We start from the raw sequence: 23,423 nt of genomic DNA, 5'->3' as shown, positions 1-23,423 counted from the left end.
CTTGGTACCCCGGCTTTTTGCTCACTGTTGGTATTACAAAATCCCCATTCAAAACAACCCTTGTCACCTGTCAGCTAAGCCAGGCTAATTTGCTAGGTCTTTATCCCCAGCACATACACTCACACGTACACAGAGGCTAACTCCCTACCCCCACCTAACACCCCCACCATTAATGCACATATCCCCCTACATTTATACAGATACATAGACACAGCCACAACTGCAAATCCTAACCGCACACACACACACGCCCACCCACTCACCCATGCTCACACACTAAAACCACATGTCTGAGAGCTGTTACTAGAGCAGTTTAAAATTCATTACCCTGTTCACTTTAACAAACGTCCGCTCTGGGATGGGCTGCTTTCAGCTGTACTTTGGCGTGCTGTGGTTAGGGTCGGAGAAACAAGTCTGCTGCTCCGTGGGTCAAATCTGTTGGACACATAGGACAAATTAAGAGGAGTTAAAGAAAAAGGCAAAGAAACATTTAGCAAGACAATTTAAAAGTTATTGTCCTCACATCCCAACCATCCTAATCCAATAAAAAAAGAAAGACAGATAGTAGTTAATAATTTTGTTTTAACAATGTATAAAATCTATTCATGTCTCAACAGGGTTTACGCAATTAAATATATTACCTGATTAAATCACTGTAATCTATTTGTTTGATGTTTTATTGACTTTTTTAGTTCATGATTCAACTAATAAGGATTTCTGAGGTTACATCAGCAAATAAGAAATCAAGAAAAAATAAATAAATAAATAATAAAACAATAAAGAAAATCCCAATTTCATCTTTCCAGTGGGATGTTTGAGTTCGGTAAATCTGTATACATCACTACAGCTCCGTGTCAGTCAGGGTAAATGTGGCAAAACACTCACCTTCACTGTTAGAGCATGTATTTAATAAGGTCTGAGGCACTTTACCTAGATCAGTGGGTCACGTGCAGTAATCTGTGACAGTGTTGTAGTCGATTATTATGAAATTCGAGACAGGTGTTTCAAAAGCTGTTTCATTTTTAGTAGATTGTTACTGTTACAGCAAAGGATGCCAATACTCCTACACCACAGAAGATGGATGGATGGATGGGTGGATGGATGGATAATTGAAACAATTACTACCAGAGGACTAAAATGAACTATTTTTTAGCGTTTGTGTACTTATATGTATATATTGTACTATTCTTAGTTAGTGTATTGTCTGTCTTGTCTTAATGTTGGTTTATAATGGAGCACTGTAACAAAAAATAATTTCCCCCAGGGATCAATAAAGTATTCTGATTCTGATTCTGATAACACTTATAAAAGGATTATGTCATTATTCATGTCCGCAAAGCTTACATATTATAATGTATTGTGTTGATAACCGGCTGATAATGAGTAAAACTACATTTACATAGCAGAACAGGATATAGGCATGTACTAGTCTTATAAATAGGCTGTAACATCTTTCAGTGTGAGTGAAATAAGTTTCTACATATGTAAAAATTCTAAAAGCATAAAGCAATGAGTTACATGAATAAACCTATTAAAACATGTTTTAATAGTGCATCAGGATAACATTTATTCTAATGAAATTTATGCTTAAAAGTCAGTTTCAGCTTTCAGGGTTTTTTTTTTTTTAATAATAATGCTCCTGTGTTGATAGAGTTGCTGCACAGCTGCCACAGGTTCAGTGATCATTTCCGCTGCTGAGCAGTGAAAGCTTGAGCAGCAGCTGCACAAACCCGAGCTTAAATCCTGAGTCCCAGTTTCTCTCGCAGAGAGGGAGGAAGAGCAGAGGGTATTTAACTGAAGGCCATAGAGAGATGCAAGAGTCGGGGCAGAGGGTGGTCATCCGGTCTGGTCACTTAGCCAGGGCCCAGCATGCCCCGAGCAGCCGTCGCTCATTAACCCACTGACAGGAGCTCCGGACAGCGAAGAGAAGAGCGCCACCCCACACACAAGGGTCACAGGGTCAATCTGCTCTCTCTTCGGCCATCAAATCAAGATGGATGCACAAGCAGAGACTTATCCCCCAATCAATGAATTAGCCATGCATTGTCAGGCACACGCACACACTGACAGAGGAACACACGTGAAAACAAATTGATTTACCAAAGGCTTTGAGTTGCTTTTGAACTAATCTACCTTTAAGATTTTGAAATACTCTAAAACCTGAGACAAAGACAACATGAAGACATTATCCCGGACCAAAGATGTGTGACTGGGTGCTTTGCATGAAAATGATACACTAGTGTTATAGGTGAGTATCAGAAAGCAGACGGAAGCAAACAATGTATGACAACATCTTCGCTCTCCTGGGGTGGAGCAAAAATATCTGAAAAACAAAATCACATTTCAGTTTCAAAAGTTTATTTTTGTGTCTGTCAGATTCTAATCTCTGAACATCTGTAGAGTAGCACCTTTCTGGGTGTGTGAGCACGCAAGGTCGATGTTATTTTTAATAAAGTTTACACACACACATGCACACAAAACCCTAAATAAAGATAATGGAATAAATATGAAAACAAATACACAGAACAATAAAGATTTAACAAAAATATTTAACCTGCTCAAGATAAGAATATAATTACATTTCACATAGTTGTCTTTAAGAAAGAGTTAAAATATTCTTACCTAAGAACATGATTTGATATTAAAATCCAATAAATAAATAAAAAAAATAAAAATTGTGAAGATCACTTTTATCCACTTTTAAAAAAAAACTTGTTAATTTTAAAGAAGTACAAAAAAAAGAACAATAAGGTTAATCTACACCATAATGAAAGCATATTTGTTTCAACATACAGTACATGAGACTATCATTTGTTTAACGAAGCATCAAATTTATTTGTACAGCATTGCATTTTTTACTTGACTTATTTGAGATTTGATTTTAATTTATAATTAAACATTATTACACTCAAATAAAGACAAATATATATGCATTTTCTCAAATATATTTTCTCACAGCCTTTGAAGTCATCTCTTCTGGTCTTCTTGTTTTCTATCTGCAAATGCAGAAAGATGCCCTCTGTGCAAGAAAGTGGCCGAGCCTTTGTACAACAAATTTCCAAGACAAAACCTGTACTTTTAAGTACATCTACACAATAGAGCCTCTAAAATGTAAACTCAACAAGCTGTGCAACAAAGCCTTCCTCATTGCACACTCTGACCCGGGCAGAGATAATTTCACAGCTATAATGGCAGCACTAATTTGAAAGTAAGAGCTCTTGAGAAGGTTCAGAATCCGTCTTAAACGACCCTAAAGTTTGAAGAGGTTGTTGTCTTTCCGAGCAGCAAGACAAATGAATGAATGCCGTGCATGTGCTTCTATGAGAGGGACCATCATCTCGAGGGTTTTACAAGTATGTGACTACTCCGAACTGATTAGGTTGTCTTCACTGACCACCAGTCCAAGTGAAATACTCCTATTATGGGAAGAGATGAGTGCAACTATTTAAAATTTCCAACGCTGTGGTGCAAAGAAACCATGGCAGTGGAAGGTAAAAGAGACTTTAACGTCAAAGAAAAGAAGAGAGATTTTGTTCATTACTTTGCTTTATGCTGACGAGGTTTGCACACATTTCCTCGGCCAGATGTGTACCTGGATTACACAAGAATGACATCAATTAGCCGATGAATGTGAACGCCAGTGTGCATGAACCTCCACTAGGTTTATGCATATTAGATATTCTGATGCATGAAAACCAGAACAAAGAATGTAAAAGTGCACTTGATCATTCTTAGTAAGTAAAAAAGATCTAAAAGGATAAGAAGACATGAATGAATGCAGTAAACCTCTTATAAAACACTCTCTCACACAGAGACACAAGCTGGGTGATCCTGTTACTGCTCATTCTGCACCACAGCCACACCAAATCCTGAAAATTTGCCAGTTTACAAATGGCAAATTTATCCAATTTAGGAAACTTAATCTATGAATCCCTGAAATTTTATCATTAAAGACCAGCGCAGAAGGTTCTTAAGTCTCTAATTTTGTATGTGAGTCATTATTAGTGCCAAATGCAATGCTTCTTATTGTTATAGTAATTTATATTTGTTTTGAGGTGATGGGTGAAAATATGACACCTCAAACAACCCGGAATACGAATCTGGCTGGAAAAGTATAACAAGTTTGGAAAATTAACTGGGACTGTACAAAGGTTTTGGCCCTAATAGTAAAAGTAAAATGCAGTGAATCAATAAATGAACAGTTACTAAAACTGCTTTACCACATTATTAGGACAAGACAAGTAGTATAAATACATAAATTCAGCAGTTTTCTCAGGAGGATTGCTTGCAGTCCTCCTCTGGGACCAGAGGAGCATCTTTTACTACCTCACTTAGCACTTCTTCTTATTGCAGATATTTTGTATTAGTAGTTCTCATAGGAGCACTTTGACCTGGTTTTAAGTGCAGCTGATAAAATGCTTTACTGGATATTTCTTCCCTGTGCTCTGTTTACAATATGTCCCTGTTATATTAACATATGTTGATCATTGTCTTACAGTCATTTTCAATATTGTACATTATATATTTATCTGTAGATTATTTACTTGACTAAGCAATTACCATTTTTCTCTTCAAGGTCAGACAATGATGAAAATAGCCATGAAAAATTCCCACAGCTCCAGGTCATGTGTCTGAATTTTTATCCTTAAGTATCCTTTAATGTCAAAAAATATTGTAGCTGTGCCATGACCACCCAGCAGTGAATCATCTTCATAGATATTTTTAATAACGTAATTGTTGTGCAGACATTGTCATAACAAAACACCAACACACAATGAACTTGAGTGCTCAGGTTTATTTGACAGCTGCAATCATCAGACTTCGCTCTTAACTCTCATCTTTTCTTCTTCTTTCCTCAGCAACACGTCTGCTCTCATATTGTCACTCTCCCCCACTTCCTTTTCTCATGTTTTTTCCTGTCACTCAAGTGTCTGTCAATCTGAAGCCCCCACTCCTGCCCGGTCCATCCTTTAGTCCCCCACTGACTGCATGTCTCCAGGTCCTTCTGATTGGTCATGGAGATTTTTACTCCTTCGCAGCTGTGTGTGTGTGTGTGTTCATCCACCTTGCATGCTCTGCCATGGGCACTGCCCTGACTGCGGGTGTTAAATGGCAGCTGCATGATGCGCTCTCCCTCTCACCATGTCTGCATCTTTTTTTATATCCACAGACACACAGACACACACATGCATACGTGCTTTTGACATGTTTAGTCCCCAGTCAGCCCCTTTAACGTTTATGAAGAGGGGCCAACAGCCAATAATGCACCAAAGAGAAGACAGAAAGCACTTAAATAATCTCCTGAGCCCCAAAGAGCACAGTCTCTCTGTCTGCCAGGGAGAACTCATGCTGGATCTGAGGCCATGGGATTGTGTTAAGATTGTGCCTTTAAACTCACAAAGCTCACGGGACTGAGTATTGTGAGGAAGAAAATAAACAATATGGTTTTCTCTTAAGAGGGAGCCGGGTGTTTGCTGATTCATATGTAGGAGATAGGACAAAGAATTATGAAACATCCTCCAAATGTCTGTATAATTATTGGTTTTTGTGTCGTATCCCCATGCTGCCTTAGGACCAGTTGGAGCTTAGTGCTACAGACAGTGTAGAGAAGTCAGAAAGTGTTAAGAGATGCACAGAAACTCGGTTTGGTTCGGTTCGGTTTATATGAAAGGTTTTTCTTTTTTAACCTGTGTACATGAGAGGTCAAAGTATCTTGGAAAACTAAGCGACTGTGGTTGGTGAATACTGTAAATCAAAATAACACAAACATTAATGTTTACAATGTTTTGGACGAAACACTAATACTGTCAAGGCAGCGCAGGAGGTTTGCAGCAGTTTTTGTTGCATTGTGGCAAAATTAAATTAAATCCTCCAGACAGAAGAAACCTACGCTGCTGAGTTCTGACCTTCATATGAGTGGTTTTAACCCTGTCTGACATTCATAATCTCCATTCTCATCGTGCCTCAAATAGACAATAGGGGCTCAGGGGAATTAAAAAAAAGAAAAGAAAAACATGCCTGCTTCTTAACAGATAAAATCAGTGACTGTATTAGTGTAAGAGTGGTGTGTAACGGCTCTGTGTATGCGTGTTCTCGGAGCGGTGGGAGGGGGTTAACTGTCTGACACCTGCAGCTCTTCATACTCAAAATGCAAATCCAAACTCAACCCCCACCCTGGGTGACCCCTCCCTCAATCTAAAATCCAAGGTTACTGAGCAACGACTTTTGCAAACCTAGATTAGATTTAAATAATAGCACAAAAAGAGGTTTGACAGCAGTAAAGGCAACGTTAAACTGCTTCTCTAGAATTATAATGAGATCACTTCAGATAATATTCACAGCTCATATGAAGACCTGTAGACTTTGAAAATCCTTGAAGATGACGAGTCATAAGAACATTTTTAGAAACAAAAAATCTCTCTTTGAATATTAGGTTATATTAGGTCATCCAAAACTCCCTCAGTGCACATCATCTTCAATTAACAGAAGATGACTGATGCAGTGGATCAAGATATAGTTTCATTTCAAGAATACTTTCCAAAAGTAGCCTTTAATAATCCCATTAAATGAGGCTGTCTGCTGTAACTCAGGATAAAGATGCCTTAGAAGACAATGATGTAAACTAAAAAAGCCAGGTTTGAGTCTGTGCACTTGTAACTGCAAAAACTCCAACATTTGCTCACTCAAAAGCAGGTGCAAGTCCCGGTGCCAGCCAGCATCTGCCTTACCGAAGTGCTCAAGTGAACAAGATGCTGAATCCCTAACTAGAAATAAGGTCACAGGCCTGCAGCTGAGCCTGACCTCTGACCTGGGTGGTGGGAGGGGGGGCAAATAAAGTGGTGCATTATTTTCATTGTTGTGTGGTAAGTAAATAAGGAAAAGCACCTGTTTTACTGAGCGCACAAGTTGCACTCTGGAGGCGTTAGTGATGCTCTGGTGTGCAATTCAGCTCTCTGGTGCCACCCAGTGACTTCTTTTAATTCAAAAGTCAGCAGCAGGGAAAAGGGGAAGGACCACAACCAGGGGACCCTCCAGATAAACATTTAACACAGTTAAAAAGTTAAAGATGAAAAACATTGTTTCCCCCATTCTATAAATAAGAGCTTCAGCAAATATGGTTTTTGATAATGAACTAAATAGATAAATAATAATAATATTGTCTCCATGGTGTTAGATATACTACCATGAAGAATCTGTTTCTACATCTAACATACACACATATACATACAGACTGAGTGTAAATGTAGGAATAATGAGTTTTGTAGTCTTACAACGGGGTTACTGATGCTATCCTGACAGGAGACGCCTTGTAGCGTCAAGTTGGCTGTGAATCTAAACAGTCAATAAGCGCCACCAAGTGGCCACAAGGTGGTAGTTAGTTATAGGCATATTCTTAGAGTGTTAACAAGAACAAAGCATTTCAGGACGGGGGGACGGCAACTCAAACATTTATCAGAAATAAAATCTGTGCAGAAACGCTAACATTGGGCACGATTTTCAGAATCCTATTCCAAATTTATTATGTGAAAAGTGGAGCTGCATAAGACTTTAAATATAATTTTGTGTTAGATAGTTGCTTTGCAAAGTGGAAAAAAAAACAACCTTATTTATGCTTTTAACTTCAGTAAAAGTTACAAACCTACTGAAGTATTATAATAGTGCACAAGTTGCTTCAGCAATCAGTGGTGTATATATGTCGGTGCAGTGGTTTAGGACTGTTACCTCGCAACAAGAAGGTCCTGGGTTTGAACACTGTGCGGAATTTGTATGTCCTTCTTGCTTGAACTTGTCATAAAGGCCTAGTGTAGTTTGTAAATTTTTAAATTAATGTTATTGAACTTCTGTGCAGTGAATCTGGTATTGCCCTGGCTTATTGAACAGAAAGTAAGTCTTTGGGGAAAATATGTGAATGGGGTAATTTTGGAACACTATAGAGAACATGATACTCTGGTTGGTTAACATTTGCTCGGCAACCCCTCAGTGGAACAAATCCAGGTTGGCCAGTTTACCTGTTTTCAGGTAAGTTCATATCATCTCTTATGCAACAAGAAAAAATGACCTAAAACTATATTTTTGCTTTTTGACAAGTGGTATGCATTACTTAGAGAGTTACCCTAACCACAGAGAGTTAGGGTTAGGTGGGGCCATAGAGGTGGAGCAAGATTACATCAGTGGCTCTGCAGTGAATAACCTCTCCTCCCTACTAACAAAGCTGGACAAGTGACATTTTGAAATGACTACAGGGAGTGCAGAATTATTAGGCAAGTTGTATTTTTGAGGAATAATTTCATTATTGAACAACAACCATGTTCTCAATGAACCCAAAAAACTCATTAATATCAAAGCTGAATGTTTCTGGAAGTAGTTTTTAGTTTGTTTTTAGTTTTAGCTATTTTAGGGGGATATCTGTGTGTGCAGGTGACTATTACTGTGCATAATTATTAGGCAACTCAACAAAAAACAAATATATACCCATTTCAATTATTTATTTTTACCAGTGACGCCAATATAACATCTCCACATTCACAAATATACATTTCTGACATTCAAAAACAAAACAAAAACAAATCAGCGACCAATATAGCCACCTTTCTTTGCAAGGACACTCAAAAGCCTGCCATCCATGGATTCTGTCAGTGTTTTGATCTGTTCACCATCAACATTGCGTGCAGCAGCAACCACAGCCTCCCAGACACTGTTCAGAGAGGTGTACTGTTTTCCCTCCTTGTAAATCTCACATTTGATGATGGACCACAGGTTCTCAATGGGGTTCAGATCAGGTGAACAAGGTGGCCATGTCATTAGTTTTTCTTCTTTTATACCCTTTCTTGCCAGCCACGCTGTGGAGTACTTGGACGCGTGTGATGGAGCATTGTTCTGCATGAAAATCATGTTTTTCTTGAAGGATGCAGACTTCTTCCTGTACCACTGCTTGAAGAAGGTGTCTTCCAGGAACTGGCAGTAGGACTGGGAGTTGAGCTTGACTCCATCCTCAAGCCGAAAAGGCCCCACAAGCTCATCTTTGATGATACCAGCCCAAACCAGTACTCCACCTCCACCTTGCTGGCGTCTGAGTCGGACTGGAGCTCTCTGCCCTTTACCAATCCAGCCACGGGCCCATCCATCTGGCCCATCAAGACTCACTCTCATTTCATCAGTCCATAAAACCTTAGAAAAACCAGTCTTGAGATATTTCTTGGCCCAGTCTTGACGTTTCAGCTTGTGTGTCTTGTTCAGTGGTGGTCGTCTTTCAGCCTTTCTTACCTTGGCCATGTCTCTGAGTATTGCACACCTTGTGCTTTTGGGCACTCCAGTGATGTTGCAGCTCTGAAATATGGCCAAACTGGTGGCAAGTGGCATCTTGGCAGCTGCACGCTTGACTTTTCTCAGTTCATGGGCAGTTATTTTGCGCCTTGGTTTTTCCACACGCTTCTTGCGACCCTGTTGACTATTTTGAATGAAACGCTTGATTGTTCGATGATCACGCTTCAGAAGCTTTGCAATTTTGAGACTGCTGCATCCCTCTGCAAGATATCTCACTATTTTTGACTTTTCTGAGCTTGTCAAGTCCTTCTTTTGACCCATTTTGCCAAAGGAAAGGACGTTGCCTAATAATTATGCACACCTGATATAGGGTGTTGATGTCATTAGACCACACCCCTTCTCATTACAGAGATGCACATCACCTAATATGCTTAATTGGTAGTAGGCTTTCAAGCCTATACAGCTTGGAGTAAGACAACATGCATGAAGAGGATGATGTGGACTAAATACTCATTTGCCTAATAATTCTGCACTCCCTGTATTTATCATAAATGAATATGCGACAAAACTGCCAGTGTGATGATACAAAAATCATTCTAATCTTCTTCTTTTTTTCAGTAAATATGTGTTCCATCCACTTGCCCTGTCCTAGAACAGATTGTATTTAGATAGATAGATAGATAGATAGATAGATAGATAGATAGATAGATAGATAGATAGATAGATAGATAGATAGATAGATAGATAAAAATCTCTTTTATGTTCTTTTAGGTTTCCCGAGGCCTTAGCAACTGGAGTCATTGGATAAAAATTACACCATGAGATTTACAGATTTACAGAGTACACAGCTCTCTGTAAATGTCATACTGGGGTTGAAGTCATGATACACATTTAATACGCTATGAAATTTAATTGTTACCTTAATATTATTCTAATAAAGACAGTTTTTTTTTCAGTTTTCTGGAAACTCAATAAACCCCACAAGTGTGTGTAGACAGAATGCAAAAGCTGTTCTCCAGTCGGACTTTAGATAAAGGACTTCTCCATCATAAGGATTAGTGACATCTGACTTTTAATAATTATCAAATTACACACATTGTGTCCTTTAAACGTCCCCGGGTAGGCCGACTCTTGACTTCAGAAACATGGCGCACGAGTTGAACTTTAACCTCGGAAATTTATTCGGCCTCGTTTATCTGTTCGACCAACTGTAAATCCATCACTCAAGATTCTCGCGATAATTGCCCCGCATATATTAAGACACATGGGGGTTGCCTCGTCCACTTGGAGAAGCGTAGGGTTTCCTTGAGGATCTTGGCCACTTTTGGAAAAGTCAGAAGTCTCGGATCTCCACAAGAAACAACCAATCATGTCGGACGCGGTGACTAGTTTTATGAAAGACTTTTTGGCCGGTGGCATCGCCGCTGCCATCTCCAAAACAGCTGTCGCTCCCATTGAGAGAGTCAAGCTGTTGCTGCAGGTAAAATGACTGAACCAACTGCTGCCTCTGGCACGGTCGCATGTCTGCGTAAAGCGTGCGTAATTGTGGGGCTTCTGCGATAACTCAAACACAAAATGCAACACAAGACTTGTTTTTCAAGAAAGAAATGGCCCTTTGGACTCATTTGGTCTCGTGCGTAATGCCAGTGGGCACGTGAGAGGTCATGGATTGATGTGGAAATAGTTTTACGCGCCAAGTTACGCAGAATTCTTCTGGTGACAGTAAGGGTGGCAAGCCCTCCTAATAAGCGTTGCAGAAAAACGACCATAAGTAGCTAGTTCATCATGCTGTTTGTGCTTTTATTAAGTTAATTAATCCTTTATTATTACAGATGACCGCTGCAATAGTCAGTGAAAGTGGACTGCTAAATTTAACTTGAAGTGTGTAATCTAATACACAGTGAGGTCTCAAGTGACAGGAGTGTGCCTCTGCTGGGCCTACAACTACATGATGTCTGTCCGGAGAATATTAAACATAGTAGTCTAAGATTATGTAAATACCAAAATGATGTATTTAAAATTAAAATTTTGCTCAAATATTGCATACTATTTAGAAAAAATGGTCCCTGTCGTGTCAAGGTTTACATTTACATGGAACTATGGCACACGTGTGTCCAATACAGAACTTTTATGCTTTGTTTGCAGGTCCAGCATGCCAGCAAGCAGATCACAGCAGAAACACAGTACAAGGGAATCATTGACTGTGTGGTTAGAATCCCCAAGGAACAGGGCTTCATTTCTTTCTGGAGAGGCAACCTGGCCAATGTCATCCGTTACTTCCCAACCCAAGCCCTCAACTTCGCCTTCAAAGACAAGTACAAGAAGATCTTCCTCGGTGGCGTGGATCAAAAAAAACAATTCTGGCGTTACTTCGCTGGCAACCTGGCATCTGGTGGTGCCGCTGGTGCGACTTCGCTCTGTTTCGTGTATCCTCTCGACTTCGCCAGAACGAGGCTGGCTGCAGACATCGGCAAGGGCACAGCAGAGAGAGAGTTCACTGGTCTTGGAAACTGTATTGCCAAGATCTTCAAAACCGATGGGCTCAAGGGTCTTTACCTCGGATTCAACGTGTCAGTGCAGGGTATTATTATCTACAGAGCGGCCTACTTTGGATGCTTCGACACGGCTAAAGGTGCGCACAGCTGTTACACTAGAATGTATTAACAGTGTACATGTGCATTTTACACGTGGGTGACTTAACTTGTGCTTCTTATAGGTATGCTGCCAGATCCCAAGAACACGCACATCATCGTCAGCTGGATGATCGCCCAAACCGTCACTGCTGTAGCTGGTCTCATCTCATACCCCTTCGATACAGTCAGACGTCGTATGATGATGCAGTCTGGACGCAAAGGAGGTGAAACCATGTTCGATTCGTTTGGCCCAGTTATTGCACAGTTATTAAGCATTCATGTGAGGGCATTATGCAACATTATTCATGTCCGTTGTCTTCTTCTCTTTTTATTTCCAAAGCTGACATCATGTACAAGGGCACAATCGACTGCTGGAAGAAAATCATCAAGGACGAGGGACCAAAAGCCTTCTTCAAAGGTGCCTGGTCTAACGTGATCAGAGGCATGGGTGGTGCCTTTGTGCTGGTGCTTTACGATGAGTTCAAGAAGTTTGCATACTAAACTTTCAACCAATCCCCAAGGAAACCCTTTACTTTGTTTAAGTCTTATTTCTGGTGATACAGTGATAACAGCTTGGTGAATTTACAGTGTGGGCGTCTACAGTATGACAGCCCAGGTAAGGAGGGTGGGTGAACCAAAAGTGTATATATCCCATCTAGGACATGCCAACAGGCAGTCGTTCAGTAAAAGTCAAGCAGGTGGAGATTTTGTGATGACGCACATGATGATGTCACTTCAGGTCATGCTTCCCATGTTAGTAAGTTTGTGAAGCAAGTTGAGGAGACCCATGTGTTATGCTGTGACCACTCTGATCCTCATAAATTATTTTATTAAGAATAAAAACGTATTATTCTAACAGTCCAGTCTTTTTGATGAATGCACTGTTGTCACAGTCTTGTTGGTTTTCATATTAGATTTTCTGTTTAACTCCCCACATGGACACCAAGCCAACATACACAATGCTTCAGAAGTGAAGCAGCAAAGTGCGACTTTTCAATGTATTATTTACACCCATTTTTTTTCTGCTGTCCCATCGATTGTCTTCCATGATAAAAGCTAATAAATGCATCTTCCAGCAAGAATGATTTGAACAAAACTTGCATCTTTAAAGATGCAAAACAGTACACTGTTAATTGGTGGGAAAACAGCTTTAGTTAACAGGAAACAGAATAAATATAAACAAGTAAACCTTTAAATAACTTAAAAACACAATTTTTTGTGTATCCCATTTAATCAAGCAATGTAAAAAAAAAAAAAGGTTACATTTATAGGAACTGAAATTCAGTCATAATAAACAATAATTTGTACATTTATACCTTCAACAAAACAATATCTTCTGCTTGTGCAGCTAACTTCGGTACTGCGACACTGCTGTGGAAGCCACACATACCATATTTCAGATTCAAAGAAAATGTTTATAATGGATAAGCATGGTTACACGAAAATCACTGAAGAGTTGATTAAGCCAGATGAAAGTATGCTGAACACATTTACGTGACAAGAACCTTTGAGCTTTGTTCCTTTTTTAATATTTTGCGATGCAAAGATATCAACTGAATATGGATAACAGAAACCAGATTTTAGCAGATTAAATGTTAAACAGCGCTCTCAGCACCATGCTGCCCGCGCTGCACCTGGTTTTTTTGACCTGGGTGAAGGTCTGCTGCTGGAGTCAGTGGAGGGGAGTGATGCCCTGGAGTTGACTGACCTGGGACCTGCTGAGTGGATAACAGAAACATGCTCTCTGATTACAGGCTTATCATTACAGTTTAATCATAAAATAGCACAACTTTAAAAACCATTATTACACTGCTAAGAAAATATGTACATATTTGAAATTGTATTTAAAAACAATCAGGCAAACACACACACACACACGTGTTTTATGACAGTTGGAATCTGTTATTGGTTAATTATTTCAAATGTTATTTTAACACCAGGAAGCAACAATGAAACACAAACATTAAAAAGACAAAAAGGTGTTAAGAGGAGAAACAGTTTGTCAGTTACTGAGCCATGAAATTCATTTCATAGCAGTGTTAAGAGCTGCTTTTTACAGTCTTCTCGTTCTCTTTAATCCAGTCTTTGCAACCATCTGGAGATAAATTTGCAGCCGTCAGTTTGACATGAGTGCGTACCACATGCTAATGCCTTTTTCTACCTTAATTAATGCAACACAAGCAAATAACAGCAGGCTTCTCCAAATGTCTCCCCACACACACTCCTGCAGGTGGTGTGCTCGTTGAACAAAAACACTGAGGTCTGCATGCAAAGGTTTTTTATTTATTATTAATATTCTGTAGCTGTGCTTTAATTGCAGTATGACAAACTGTAACTGGAGGAGCATATAGCATGTACTAGAAGGTACATATCTGTTATCTAAACCAAAGTACTTAAAATTAAAATTGTTGGAAAACAACCAAAGATGTAAGACACCAACCGGAGGTAGTCCTGCTGCTAGATCGATCTTTCTTTGTGGTGGACCTGCAGATGGGAAATGAAGAACCTCCCAGGTATCCGGCTTGGCGCTGATAGTCTGCCAGTTGCTCTGAGCGCCTCAGGCCAGGTGTGGGCTTCACAGACTCCAGCCTCTTCAGGAAAGCCTGAGAGGAATAGAAAGATTCTTACCTCATTAATACTCCAAAAATACTGTAAAAGTAAACTGTTCCCCCACCACTGTGGGAGGTAACTACATTTCAAACTCAAATTTTGGTACTGGACCTAAGGTACTGACAGAAAAAAATACACACAGTTTGTAATATTGTATGTGATATAGACCAATGATGCCAAATATACGTCCCATCAGGCCCACTGATGTTTAGTGTAATCAACTTGTGAAGGTTTTTGTTTGTTTTTTGTTGTTGTTTTTTTAAACATTAAGTCAGTGAGATTGTTTCTTTGAAGTGCTTAACAAAAGTATTAGACCACCACCCAATGTTAGGGTTATGCCAAAACTGCCTGAAATTAACTACTGTATTGGCAAAATACTTTTTTTATGTTTAGGTAATGGTTAGATCAACATCAAGCTGGTGTGCAAGCTCTTTAATTAAAATAACATTTTTAAGTCTAAAATATAATAATTATTTTTCATGAACTTTAAAATTTACCATTTTACAAAAAAAGCTGAAACAAATAGTAAAGTACATGATTATTTTTTCATTAACAAGCTAAATTACCATTTGTTTGGGGTTTTTTGCAATACTCAGCAGAAAAAGTTGAATATTAGGCTTGATTCATTTCAGACTTCTTTGAGAAGTCTAGTCTGCTGTTTCTGTATTAAACATTAATTCAGTGAATTGAGCAATTTTAAGTTTTAAACAGGTTTTCGACAGATTTCTAAAATATTTGTGTTCTTTGTTTTTAGGTGGTCAAACAGTTTAAGTGCTGTATGTCCACTTTAGATGAAACCGGGGTGACACTCTTGAGCTAACCCATATGGAAAAGATATATATATAAATCTTACAAAGTTTGTATCTGTCTTGTGTGAAACTTGTATGAAAAGCATATAAGTGTGAAAACAGATATAAGATCCCTTGAAAAATTATATAATGAAACTTGTATGTTTTGGATACTTACTAAAACAATGTATGAAAGTAATGCGAAAGTGGCCACTTTCATGAGTAAATCATGTAAGCCTTATATGATTTACTCATGAAAGTGGCCACTTTCATGAGTAATCACATATAAGTTTTTACTATTTCTTTTCCGTAGTTTAAACTACACAGCACAGTTACAGTAAATATAGATAAAACAACCTGAAATGAACACCGTGCAAAAGAAATATATGGTAAGAGTTTATTTTTTTAAATATTTTTTTAAATATTACTTTTTTATTATTTGATTTGACTGGTTTGATTATATTCATTCTTGCTCTTGGCTAGAATGAATACATAAAAAAACAGCACATACACTAAGATGTATTTTAAAACAATCTACCTCTTAAAAATAAGTCACTATTTTATTAAATAAGTCAAATTTATCAGTCAACAATTTACCAACTGCTGTGCACCAGGACTTTGCGAAAGGTACACAGCAACCCCAACAAAACAGCATGAAGCAAATCAGTGTAGACAAGTGGCTAAATGTCACGCATGCACTCCCACACGCAGGGTCTGCTGTAATCTCTCAGTGAACAAAAGCTCCATATGAAGCAGTGTGATGAGGAAAAAGCTCAAGAATCACCAGACCTTCGTGCTGAAGATCAAAAGTCTTCCAGAGGGCATGAAAAGGCACTGCAGGCTTCTAAATACAGCCAGAATTACCACCTACTATATTTTTAATGTTTGCATTACAGGAGACATCTTCAATGAAAATGTACCCATTGTATTATCATTATTATTATTATTGTTATTATTAGTGTATATAATTTCTTTGAAAGAATACTATGTGTAGAGGGTAAACTAGCACTTGAAATACACAGAAGTGGTACTACTTGTGGTTGCCAGAGGTGTCTTACATGTGTGATGTGTGGGGTGTATACACTGATCACACGGGCAGATTCAATTACTAATCTCTAAGAATAGAGAAGGCGAAAACCACTCCTGACGCAGAGAGATGGGCTCAAGAGAGAGGACAGTCTGTTCTTAAAACCATAGAAACATTCTGGCTTATAGCAGCAACATTAGGGATCAATTTAAAAAATATATAATCATTATTACAGGAACACATGAGTAGAAAAGAAGTCAGGTTTTCACTTAGTAACACCAGTGCCTTGGCTGGCTACCAATAATTAATATGTCTTTACTTCCCCATCTCCTCTTTTGAAACTGTGCTGCATGTAGACATAAAAAATGTTGCCAAGATAAGTCAATATATGGGATGAGAGACTAAAGCGGCAGAGACTGAACTCTGTCAAATGTCAGTCTGCGGCACTGCTGCTGGCTGCCACCTGCTGCCATCTGTCCAAGTCTTTCCATGTACGTTTGCAGAGGTGGCACTCTTGGACTGACGCTAAACTCAAATCAAAACATCTCTATTCTTTATTCTCTCTATTCTGTTCTCTACTTAAAGTATTTATGAGGAAACTTCTTTTTTTTTTTTCATAAAATGTTTTCTTTATGTTTCTTCAATAGTTTACTAAAGGCAACGTAAAAAACATTAAAAAAAAAAAAGAGTAAATAATTAAAAAGTAGGATGCAATACAGTAACATGTAGACTGGTTTTCAAGGAAGTTACCAACTTGAGTAACAAGTCTAGTGGGAAAAGTCAACTTCTATAGTTACATGTTGTATTTACAGTCTCTTTAAGAATTTAAAATACAGTAAGAAAAGATTGTTTTTAGAACAGGAACCCAAAAAGACTTAGACGTCCCTAACAAAAAATAATGCCACTCTGACCCTATCTAGCAAACTAAAAGTCATTTTTATTCTATTAATTTCACACCTATAGACGTTTAGATCCAACAAGAAAAGAAATATAATTATTACATTTGAATTATGAAACCTCAAAACCAGTCCTAAGGTTTCTGTTTGGGACTTTTCTGACTTACATCTTAACTTTTGAGTGATTTACATATTATTAACCTACACGATCTCTCGCAGAGTGACAAGCCTGTTCACAGCAACATTAAATCTCTCTGCTCTTTTTGATATCCACTCATGTTAATAATTATCTTTCTTAGTTTTGAGAACTTCTGTTAGGGGTGTTGTTCTTTACAGTATTTCTCCTCAAAACCATATTGAAGAAAGTTGCTTTCAACCATAAGCATTTTGAGATATTTGAAAAACTAGATAAGAAAATACATTTTCTTATCTTTTCTAAAAATTTGTTGAAGAAAAACAAACATGAAAGCAATATAACAATGCTATTATAGCAGCTAATGCTGCTGTGCAATTGAAAGTCAATTCAAAAATATGTTACACTAGCAAAAGTTGATTGAGAGGGAAGAACAGTTAGATGTACCCCGCCTCTTGCCCTATGACAGCTGGGATAGGCCCCAGTGCCCCCGCGACCCCGAAAAGGATAAGCGGAAGAGAATGGATGGATGGATAAATATATTTATATGATTGAAAACTGGAATTTCTTTCTACAGATTATAAGTATACTGCAAGGACACAGGAGTAATTTTTTCCCCAACATTACATACTAGAATTAGTTGGGGGGGAATCATCCAATTCAATACATTAGTGGGTGAAGAGTTGTCGCCTGGTGAAACTCTTCTGTTGTTTGCAAAAGACAAAGAAACACAAAAGCAAATTAATTTCTTACTCAGTTTATCACAAATGTTTCTCTTGCTATTAAGACCGCCTATTATCAAAACAATTAAGCAAATCAAGGATTGAGTTTTGACCCAAGAAGTGAAACTTACCAGGTTCTCCCGCTCAATCCGTTGCTGTTCTCGTTGCCTGTTCACTGCACTGTGAGTGAGGCGAATTCGAGGAGAGTTACTTGCCCCGTGGCTTTTCTTCACTGGTGCGCTTCCCGATCTGGGACCCGGAGAGAGGCGAGACAGCTCGCGAAGTAGTCGCTGATTCTCTAAATCAATGCGCCGAACCTCCTCATTGCTGAAGGAGTAGTTTTTCCTGTTTCTCCCTCCAGGATAGTGGAAGACCAGTTTTCTTCCAAGCTGACTTTCTAAATTGAGAGAGCCTGAAAGGAAAAACAAACAGTTGTATCATAATTTGAGTTTCACATTTTGTGCTAGTGGTGGAAAATGTTCTGTTGTACTGATGCTCAGGTCAAACATCAGTACATCAGAACACCCTCTGCAAACAGCTAAAAACGCATCTTTTTCCAACTTGTTTTTGAGTCTTTGTTTTTTAGGTTTTAGCATTTTTGTTGTGAATTTCTCTGTATAAATAAAATTGTACTTACTTCTGCTGCTTATATAAGTTTGGGTTCTTTGATATGAAAAACTGAATTTTTGAAGAGCCATATTCTTGAGCTACATTTCTGCAACCTCCATCATGTACATTTTGAAAAGTCACAAATAAGTGAAGTGGAATCTTTTTGTGCACTTTATTTCTTCATCAGTGTTCAAAAGAGCTTGCTCTGCAATGTTAACCACACTCTGTGCAAACCCCTTCTGAGCTACATTTTGAAAAACAGCAGTATGTTGAAACTAAAAGAGAAAACCTTGAAAAAGATTTTTATGTGAAGCAGAATTCAACTAAAACTCACAAATCTTTGTGTGGACAACTGTTTTCATACACGTTACAATTACTTTGGGGAAAAAGCTGATTTACTGAACTCACGGAGGAGAAATAAACTTCTGTTTTAGAGAGAGAGAGAAGCTCATATAAAGCTTACACTACACTTACCAGCTAAAATCTTTAATGAAATGCATGTTGATGCAACAGTTCCTCTTTTTCTGGTTTGGGACTGAAGTGTTTTTTTATACTTAGACTGCAATTTTAAGTGTAACAAATTTTTTATGTCATTTTCACCACATCAATGGACCTTTTTCATAGCCGTTATTCTGAAATGTGTTTGTAGGTTAATTATGGCCTTGTCCCTAGTAATGCATGCTGTCTCACTGGAATGAGTGTGGCGTAATAAAGGAAATGTTCCCATAATACCTTTAACCAATTAAACATCTATTTACACTTCTACGACATGTCAAAATGACTGCTGTGAAAAGAGGCCTAGGGCATAACTCCATGTGGGCTTAGAAATACAACTATTATAACGTAAAGCTCAACCATACTCACACTCATCCACATCCTGATCTGAGTCATCATCTTGTATGTTTCTAAGACCACTGGAGGGCACACTCTGCCGCGGCTGCTCCTCTTTATGACTTTCTTCTTCGACCTCTGTGACATTCAAGTCCAGTGACTGAAGAGGACTGGTGTCAGGTGAGGAGAGTGGGGTCACATCTGTCACTGAATCATCTGAGTCTGCCGTATGGAGAACAGGAAAATCACGAGGCCTTGCTGAGCCTACTCTGGTCCTTCTTATTCCTGGACATGAAGAAGAAGTTGCACTTGTTTTCAGGAGGGCAGGGGACTCTAAGCTGCTCTGGTGACTGCTACTGCTATAGGAGCCCTCAGAGTCTGCATCTGTGCTGGTCTCAGTCGATGAAAGAGAAGGACTCTCAGACCTGCTTGGAGGAGCTGAAGGACTTTGGTTGTGCAAATTTCTTATTACTTTTTTAGGAGATTGTTTATTTCTCCTTTTAGAGCTGGCACTGAATGGTAATGCTTCTCCTTTGGTCTCTTTTGGACTCTGAATGTAAACATCTGTATTATCTACCTCTTTGGCTTCAGCCAGTAAAGCCATGAATGTTCTACTGGACCTTTTAGGTTCTAAATTGGCGCAATCTTCACTATCACTGCTTTCATTGCTGATTTTATCCGATGTAGTGGAAACGGATGATCTACTGCTCCTATTATAGGTCTCCGCTTGCTTTAGATGTTTTCTTGTCTGATCACTCCTTGATGACAGATCGCCACGATAATTCTCTCTGTGTTTTGCATGTAACTTATCATGTGCTTTTGAGATCTTCTTCTCAGCCTTCAAACCTTTCTCCACCTTATGTTCTGCATCTGTGCTGCTTTCAGCACAATCGCTGTCGAAAAACGAGTGATCCACTTCACCTTCCAGTTCACTGGGGTTGAACATGGCAATTTCCCCTCTGCACACCTGTAAGGATGTAATGTGAGATACCTAAATAGTAATTTTTTAACCCATTTATTTAACATAACAGCTAACAACTTAGCAAAACCTGCTAGAGTGACTGCTTTCAAAGACTGAAATGATTGGCCAGGTGTCCCTTTTTATGTTGGGTTGCACAGCATTTTTATCCTTTGTCCACTGTCCCACATATTGAGACAATGTTCCACATTTTATGTGGTTCTAGCTTACAAACATCCTCACAAGAAACGTGGTTTAAACAGACATGTGCAAACAAGGATCCATACTGAAATACAAAATAAAGGTTAAGAATTTTAAAGGTTTTTTGCAATATAAAACAGGTAACACTGCATAAATCCATGAAAACAAGAACAAGAACAATAGGACAGTCCAGTGAACTCAGTGAAAACACACGATGGAGGAATGTTGATATGCACAAGTTACAGAACTTGAATGCATTTCTAAAGAACTGAAGATCATCACTTCAAACTGCTGTATGATCATCAAGTGAAAGGAAATTGTGTGAGGATGTTCATTATCAACCCAGGAAACAGCAAGGCTCGAGCCTGCCATGAACTGGAAACTGTTCGATCACCAGTGCCACTGTCTACAGTGAAGAGAGTTTTACATGACCATGTACCAAATTTCCCCTTTTGGGACAATTAAAGGATTATTAGAGGGCACCAATGAAAAAAGACGCCCCTTTTACAACATCGAAACCTTCAAGTTCAACTATTATTTGCAGCTGCCCACAGGAATAAAATAAATGCCTTCTGGAGAAGAATTTTATGGTCAGATGAGACCAACACTGAGCTAGCTGGCTACAATGACAAGAGGAATGTTTGGTAGCATGAAGGTGAGGCTTTCAAACTGTAGTATCTGTCAAGTACTGTGGTGTTAGCATGATGCTCCGAGGCTGTTGTGCTGCCAGTAGTACTGCCACACTACACAAAGTGGATGGAATACTAAAGACAGAGGACTACCTCCAAATTCTTCAACTTCACCTCAAATCAGCAGCTAGAGGGTTCAAACTTGAACCATCTTGTTCCAGCAAGCTGAGCACACACCGGCTTGGATGAAGCAGGCTAACACTAAGCTTCATGAATGGCCTTCCAATTCAAAATTTGTGGACCATGCTTAAAAGCTGTGGTCTGATAAAGGAAACCAACCGGTTTGAATGAACTCTACTAACTCTGCCAAGAAGAGTGGTCAAATACACACCCAGAATTATGCCAGAAAGTTGCTGATGACTACCAAAGATGTGTGCTCCAGGCGCAACTTGCTAAGGGACAATTAACCAAATATTAGTAGGGGTGCATGTATACACTTGAGACTACATGTATACTTTTGACGATGTGTGGATTAGAGAATCCAAATTAAATTCAAACTTATGGACCCAATACTAAAGTAATTAAAGATGTAGCTGTACAATCATTCTACCCTGGAAAAAGAACAGTCCACAAAAATTAATTAAAAGCCCCAAATTACCAAGATATTCAGGCCAATGATGTGTATGTAATCCTTTGTGTCAGATACAGTAACGGTCAGTCAATAAAAGACATCTGCATAGTTTGTGCGTGTGTGTGTGTTTTTGTTGAGGTTAGATAATACATGTTATACTATCGTGTAGCTTTAGCAAGCTTTGTCACATATAAATAAAATCTTTGCCCCACATTTCGCTTGTTGGTCCCCCTAGAGTGGCCTCTTCAACACTTTTCCTCAGTGCAAAGACCGGGTTTCATTTAGCTTAAAGTGGCATAACAGCAAACTGTTGTGTAATCTATCCATCAGTGTGTAGCAAGCTCCAAAACACTAACACTATTGGTTATCTGTTTACCTACACTTTCAATCTCCATTACTACAATAATATAAAATGCGGTGGGTATAATGCTTTCACGTGTGTTTTAACCCATAAACAACACACGTTAAGCCTGCCAGTTAACTAACGTTAATAGTAACATAGCTAACTTATCCAATTCGTTTAGTTTAGCTAACTTAAGCTCCAAGAATATCTTAGTTCTCTTACCCAACGAAAGAAGGCACGACACACCGTTTTCACGTTAGAATTAAGTTTCTTCTTAAGAAAGAATGTCAGGAATCTGAATAAATACAGAGCAAACCTGCAATAAAAACAAATTTAGCGTTAGCAGGCTAAAGCTGGAGTAACACGGTGCCTGGTAACTACGCAACGTCACTTCCTGGCAACGGTCGCCCTAGGAGATCTCTGCAGTAGTTAAGAGAAGCAGTCGACTCCAGCATTTTATCGCTATGAGGGTTATCAGAGTTTGATTATTTCATAAAAACAATAACAGCGAAAATTCAGCCGCTGATTTGCTAAATCCGATTATTTCAGTCAAAGTAAGTTAAACTGATCAAAAGTAAATTAATTTTTTGGTACTGAATCTAACAATAACTATTTGTGTTATATTTGAAGGTATTTGGGATAAAATTCAGTTAACATACAGTTTACAAAATGGTTTCTTATTGGGTAATATTAGGTAAACTTAATTTATATTGTATTATTTCTTTCTCATGATTTTGAGTGATAGAAAACATGCGCATTAACAAGACAAAACTGATGCAACTGATACACTGGGACAACAGAGTATATGACATATAATATACTTGAATTTGAATCACCTTTATTCCGATTTCTATCCTTTATTTATCGTTTGTTACTCTTCCTGCCCCTTGTATTTGTTTATGCGTGTCTACTTACTAAAATATGACTTAATACAATGATGTCTCTTCATGTTTTATATTTTTCACCTTTTTTTCTTGAGGTTATAAGTTTTGTTCTTTATAGACAATAAAAATTACTTTACTTCCTGCAATCTGGCCACTCAACTTACTGTCTGTTTTATGCAGAAAACAAACAAAAAGAGAGTTGCCCTGTGTTGTGTGTTTTTATCTTTGTGCACAAATTTCTAACCTACTTAAGAAACATGTCAA

At 38.5% G+C, this 23,423-nt stretch overlaps 2 protein-coding genes across 4 annotated transcripts; one reads left to right on the top strand and one right to left on the bottom strand.

The window, feature by feature from the left end:
- Nucleotides 1-10,531: 10,531 nt before the first annotated feature.
- Nucleotides 10,532-12,755, top strand: slc25a4 (solute carrier family 25 member 4). Its single transcript, XM_026171144.1, has 4 exons — nt 10,532-10,744; nt 11,410-11,896; nt 11,981-12,121; nt 12,238-12,755. The coding sequence occupies exons 1-4, from the start codon at nt 10,634-10,636 to the stop codon at nt 12,396-12,398; spliced, it is 900 nt and encodes a 299-aa protein (XP_026026929.1). The 5' UTR covers nt 10,532-10,633; the 3' UTR covers nt 12,399-12,755.
- On the bottom strand, nt 12,728-22,724 carry cfap97 (cilia and flagella associated protein 97). 3 transcript variants are annotated; one of them, XM_026171141.1, is made up of 5 exons: nt 22,498-22,724; nt 19,547-20,480; nt 18,205-18,485; nt 14,338-14,500; nt 12,728-13,615 (listed from the first exon to the last, which is right to left on the bottom strand). In XM_026171141.1, the coding sequence occupies exons 2-5, from the start codon at nt 20,457-20,459 to the stop codon at nt 13,506-13,508; spliced, it is 1,467 nt and encodes a 488-aa protein (XP_026026926.1). In that variant the 5' UTR covers nt 20,460-20,480; nt 22,498-22,724; the 3' UTR covers nt 12,728-13,505. The 3 variants fall into 3 exon arrangements, with proteins under 3 accessions (XP_026026926.1, XP_026026927.1, XP_026026928.1); XM_026171142.1 differs by having other exon boundaries at nt 12,728-13,612; XM_026171143.1 differs by lacking the exon at nt 12,728-13,615 and adding an exon at nt 17,983-18,055 and having other exon boundaries at nt 14,438-14,500.
- Between the last annotated feature and the right edge of the window lie 699 nt (nt 22,725-23,423).

Source organism: Astatotilapia calliptera, chromosome 6 (assembly GCF_900246225.1).
Source record: "Astatotilapia calliptera chromosome 6, fAstCal1.2, whole genome shotgun sequence".
NCBI lineage: Eukaryota > Metazoa > Chordata > Actinopteri > Cichliformes > Cichlidae > Astatotilapia > Astatotilapia calliptera.
The sequence above is the reverse complement of the archived record's forward strand: the minus strand, read 5'-3'. Positions and strand labels throughout refer to the sequence as shown.

Bases quoted from the DNA above. Each gene is read 5' to 3' on its own strand.
- cfap97 (XM_026171141.1), bottom strand. From the start codon at position 20,459: ATGTTCAACCCCAGTGAACTGGAAGGTGAAGTGGATCACTCGTTTTTC. The intron at 18,486-19,546 runs GTGAGTATGGTT...TTTTCCTTTCAG, and splicing joins AGATCAGGATGTGGATGAGT to GCTCTCTCAATTTAGAAAGT. The intron at 13,616-14,337 runs GTTGGTGTCTTA...TTATCCACTCAG, and splicing joins TAGCAGCAGGACTACCTCCG to CAGGTCCCAGGTCAGTCAAC.
- slc25a4 (XM_026171144.1), top strand. From the start codon at position 10,634: ATGTCGGACGCGGTGACTAGTTTTATGAAAGACTTTTTGGCCGGTGGC. The intron at 11,897-11,980 runs GTGCGCACAGCT...TGCTTCTTATAG, and splicing joins ATGCTTCGACACGGCTAAAG to GTATGCTGCCAGATCCCAAG. The intron at 12,122-12,237 runs GTGAAACCATGT...TTATTTCCAAAG, and splicing joins GCAGTCTGGACGCAAAGGAG to CTGACATCATGTACAAGGGC.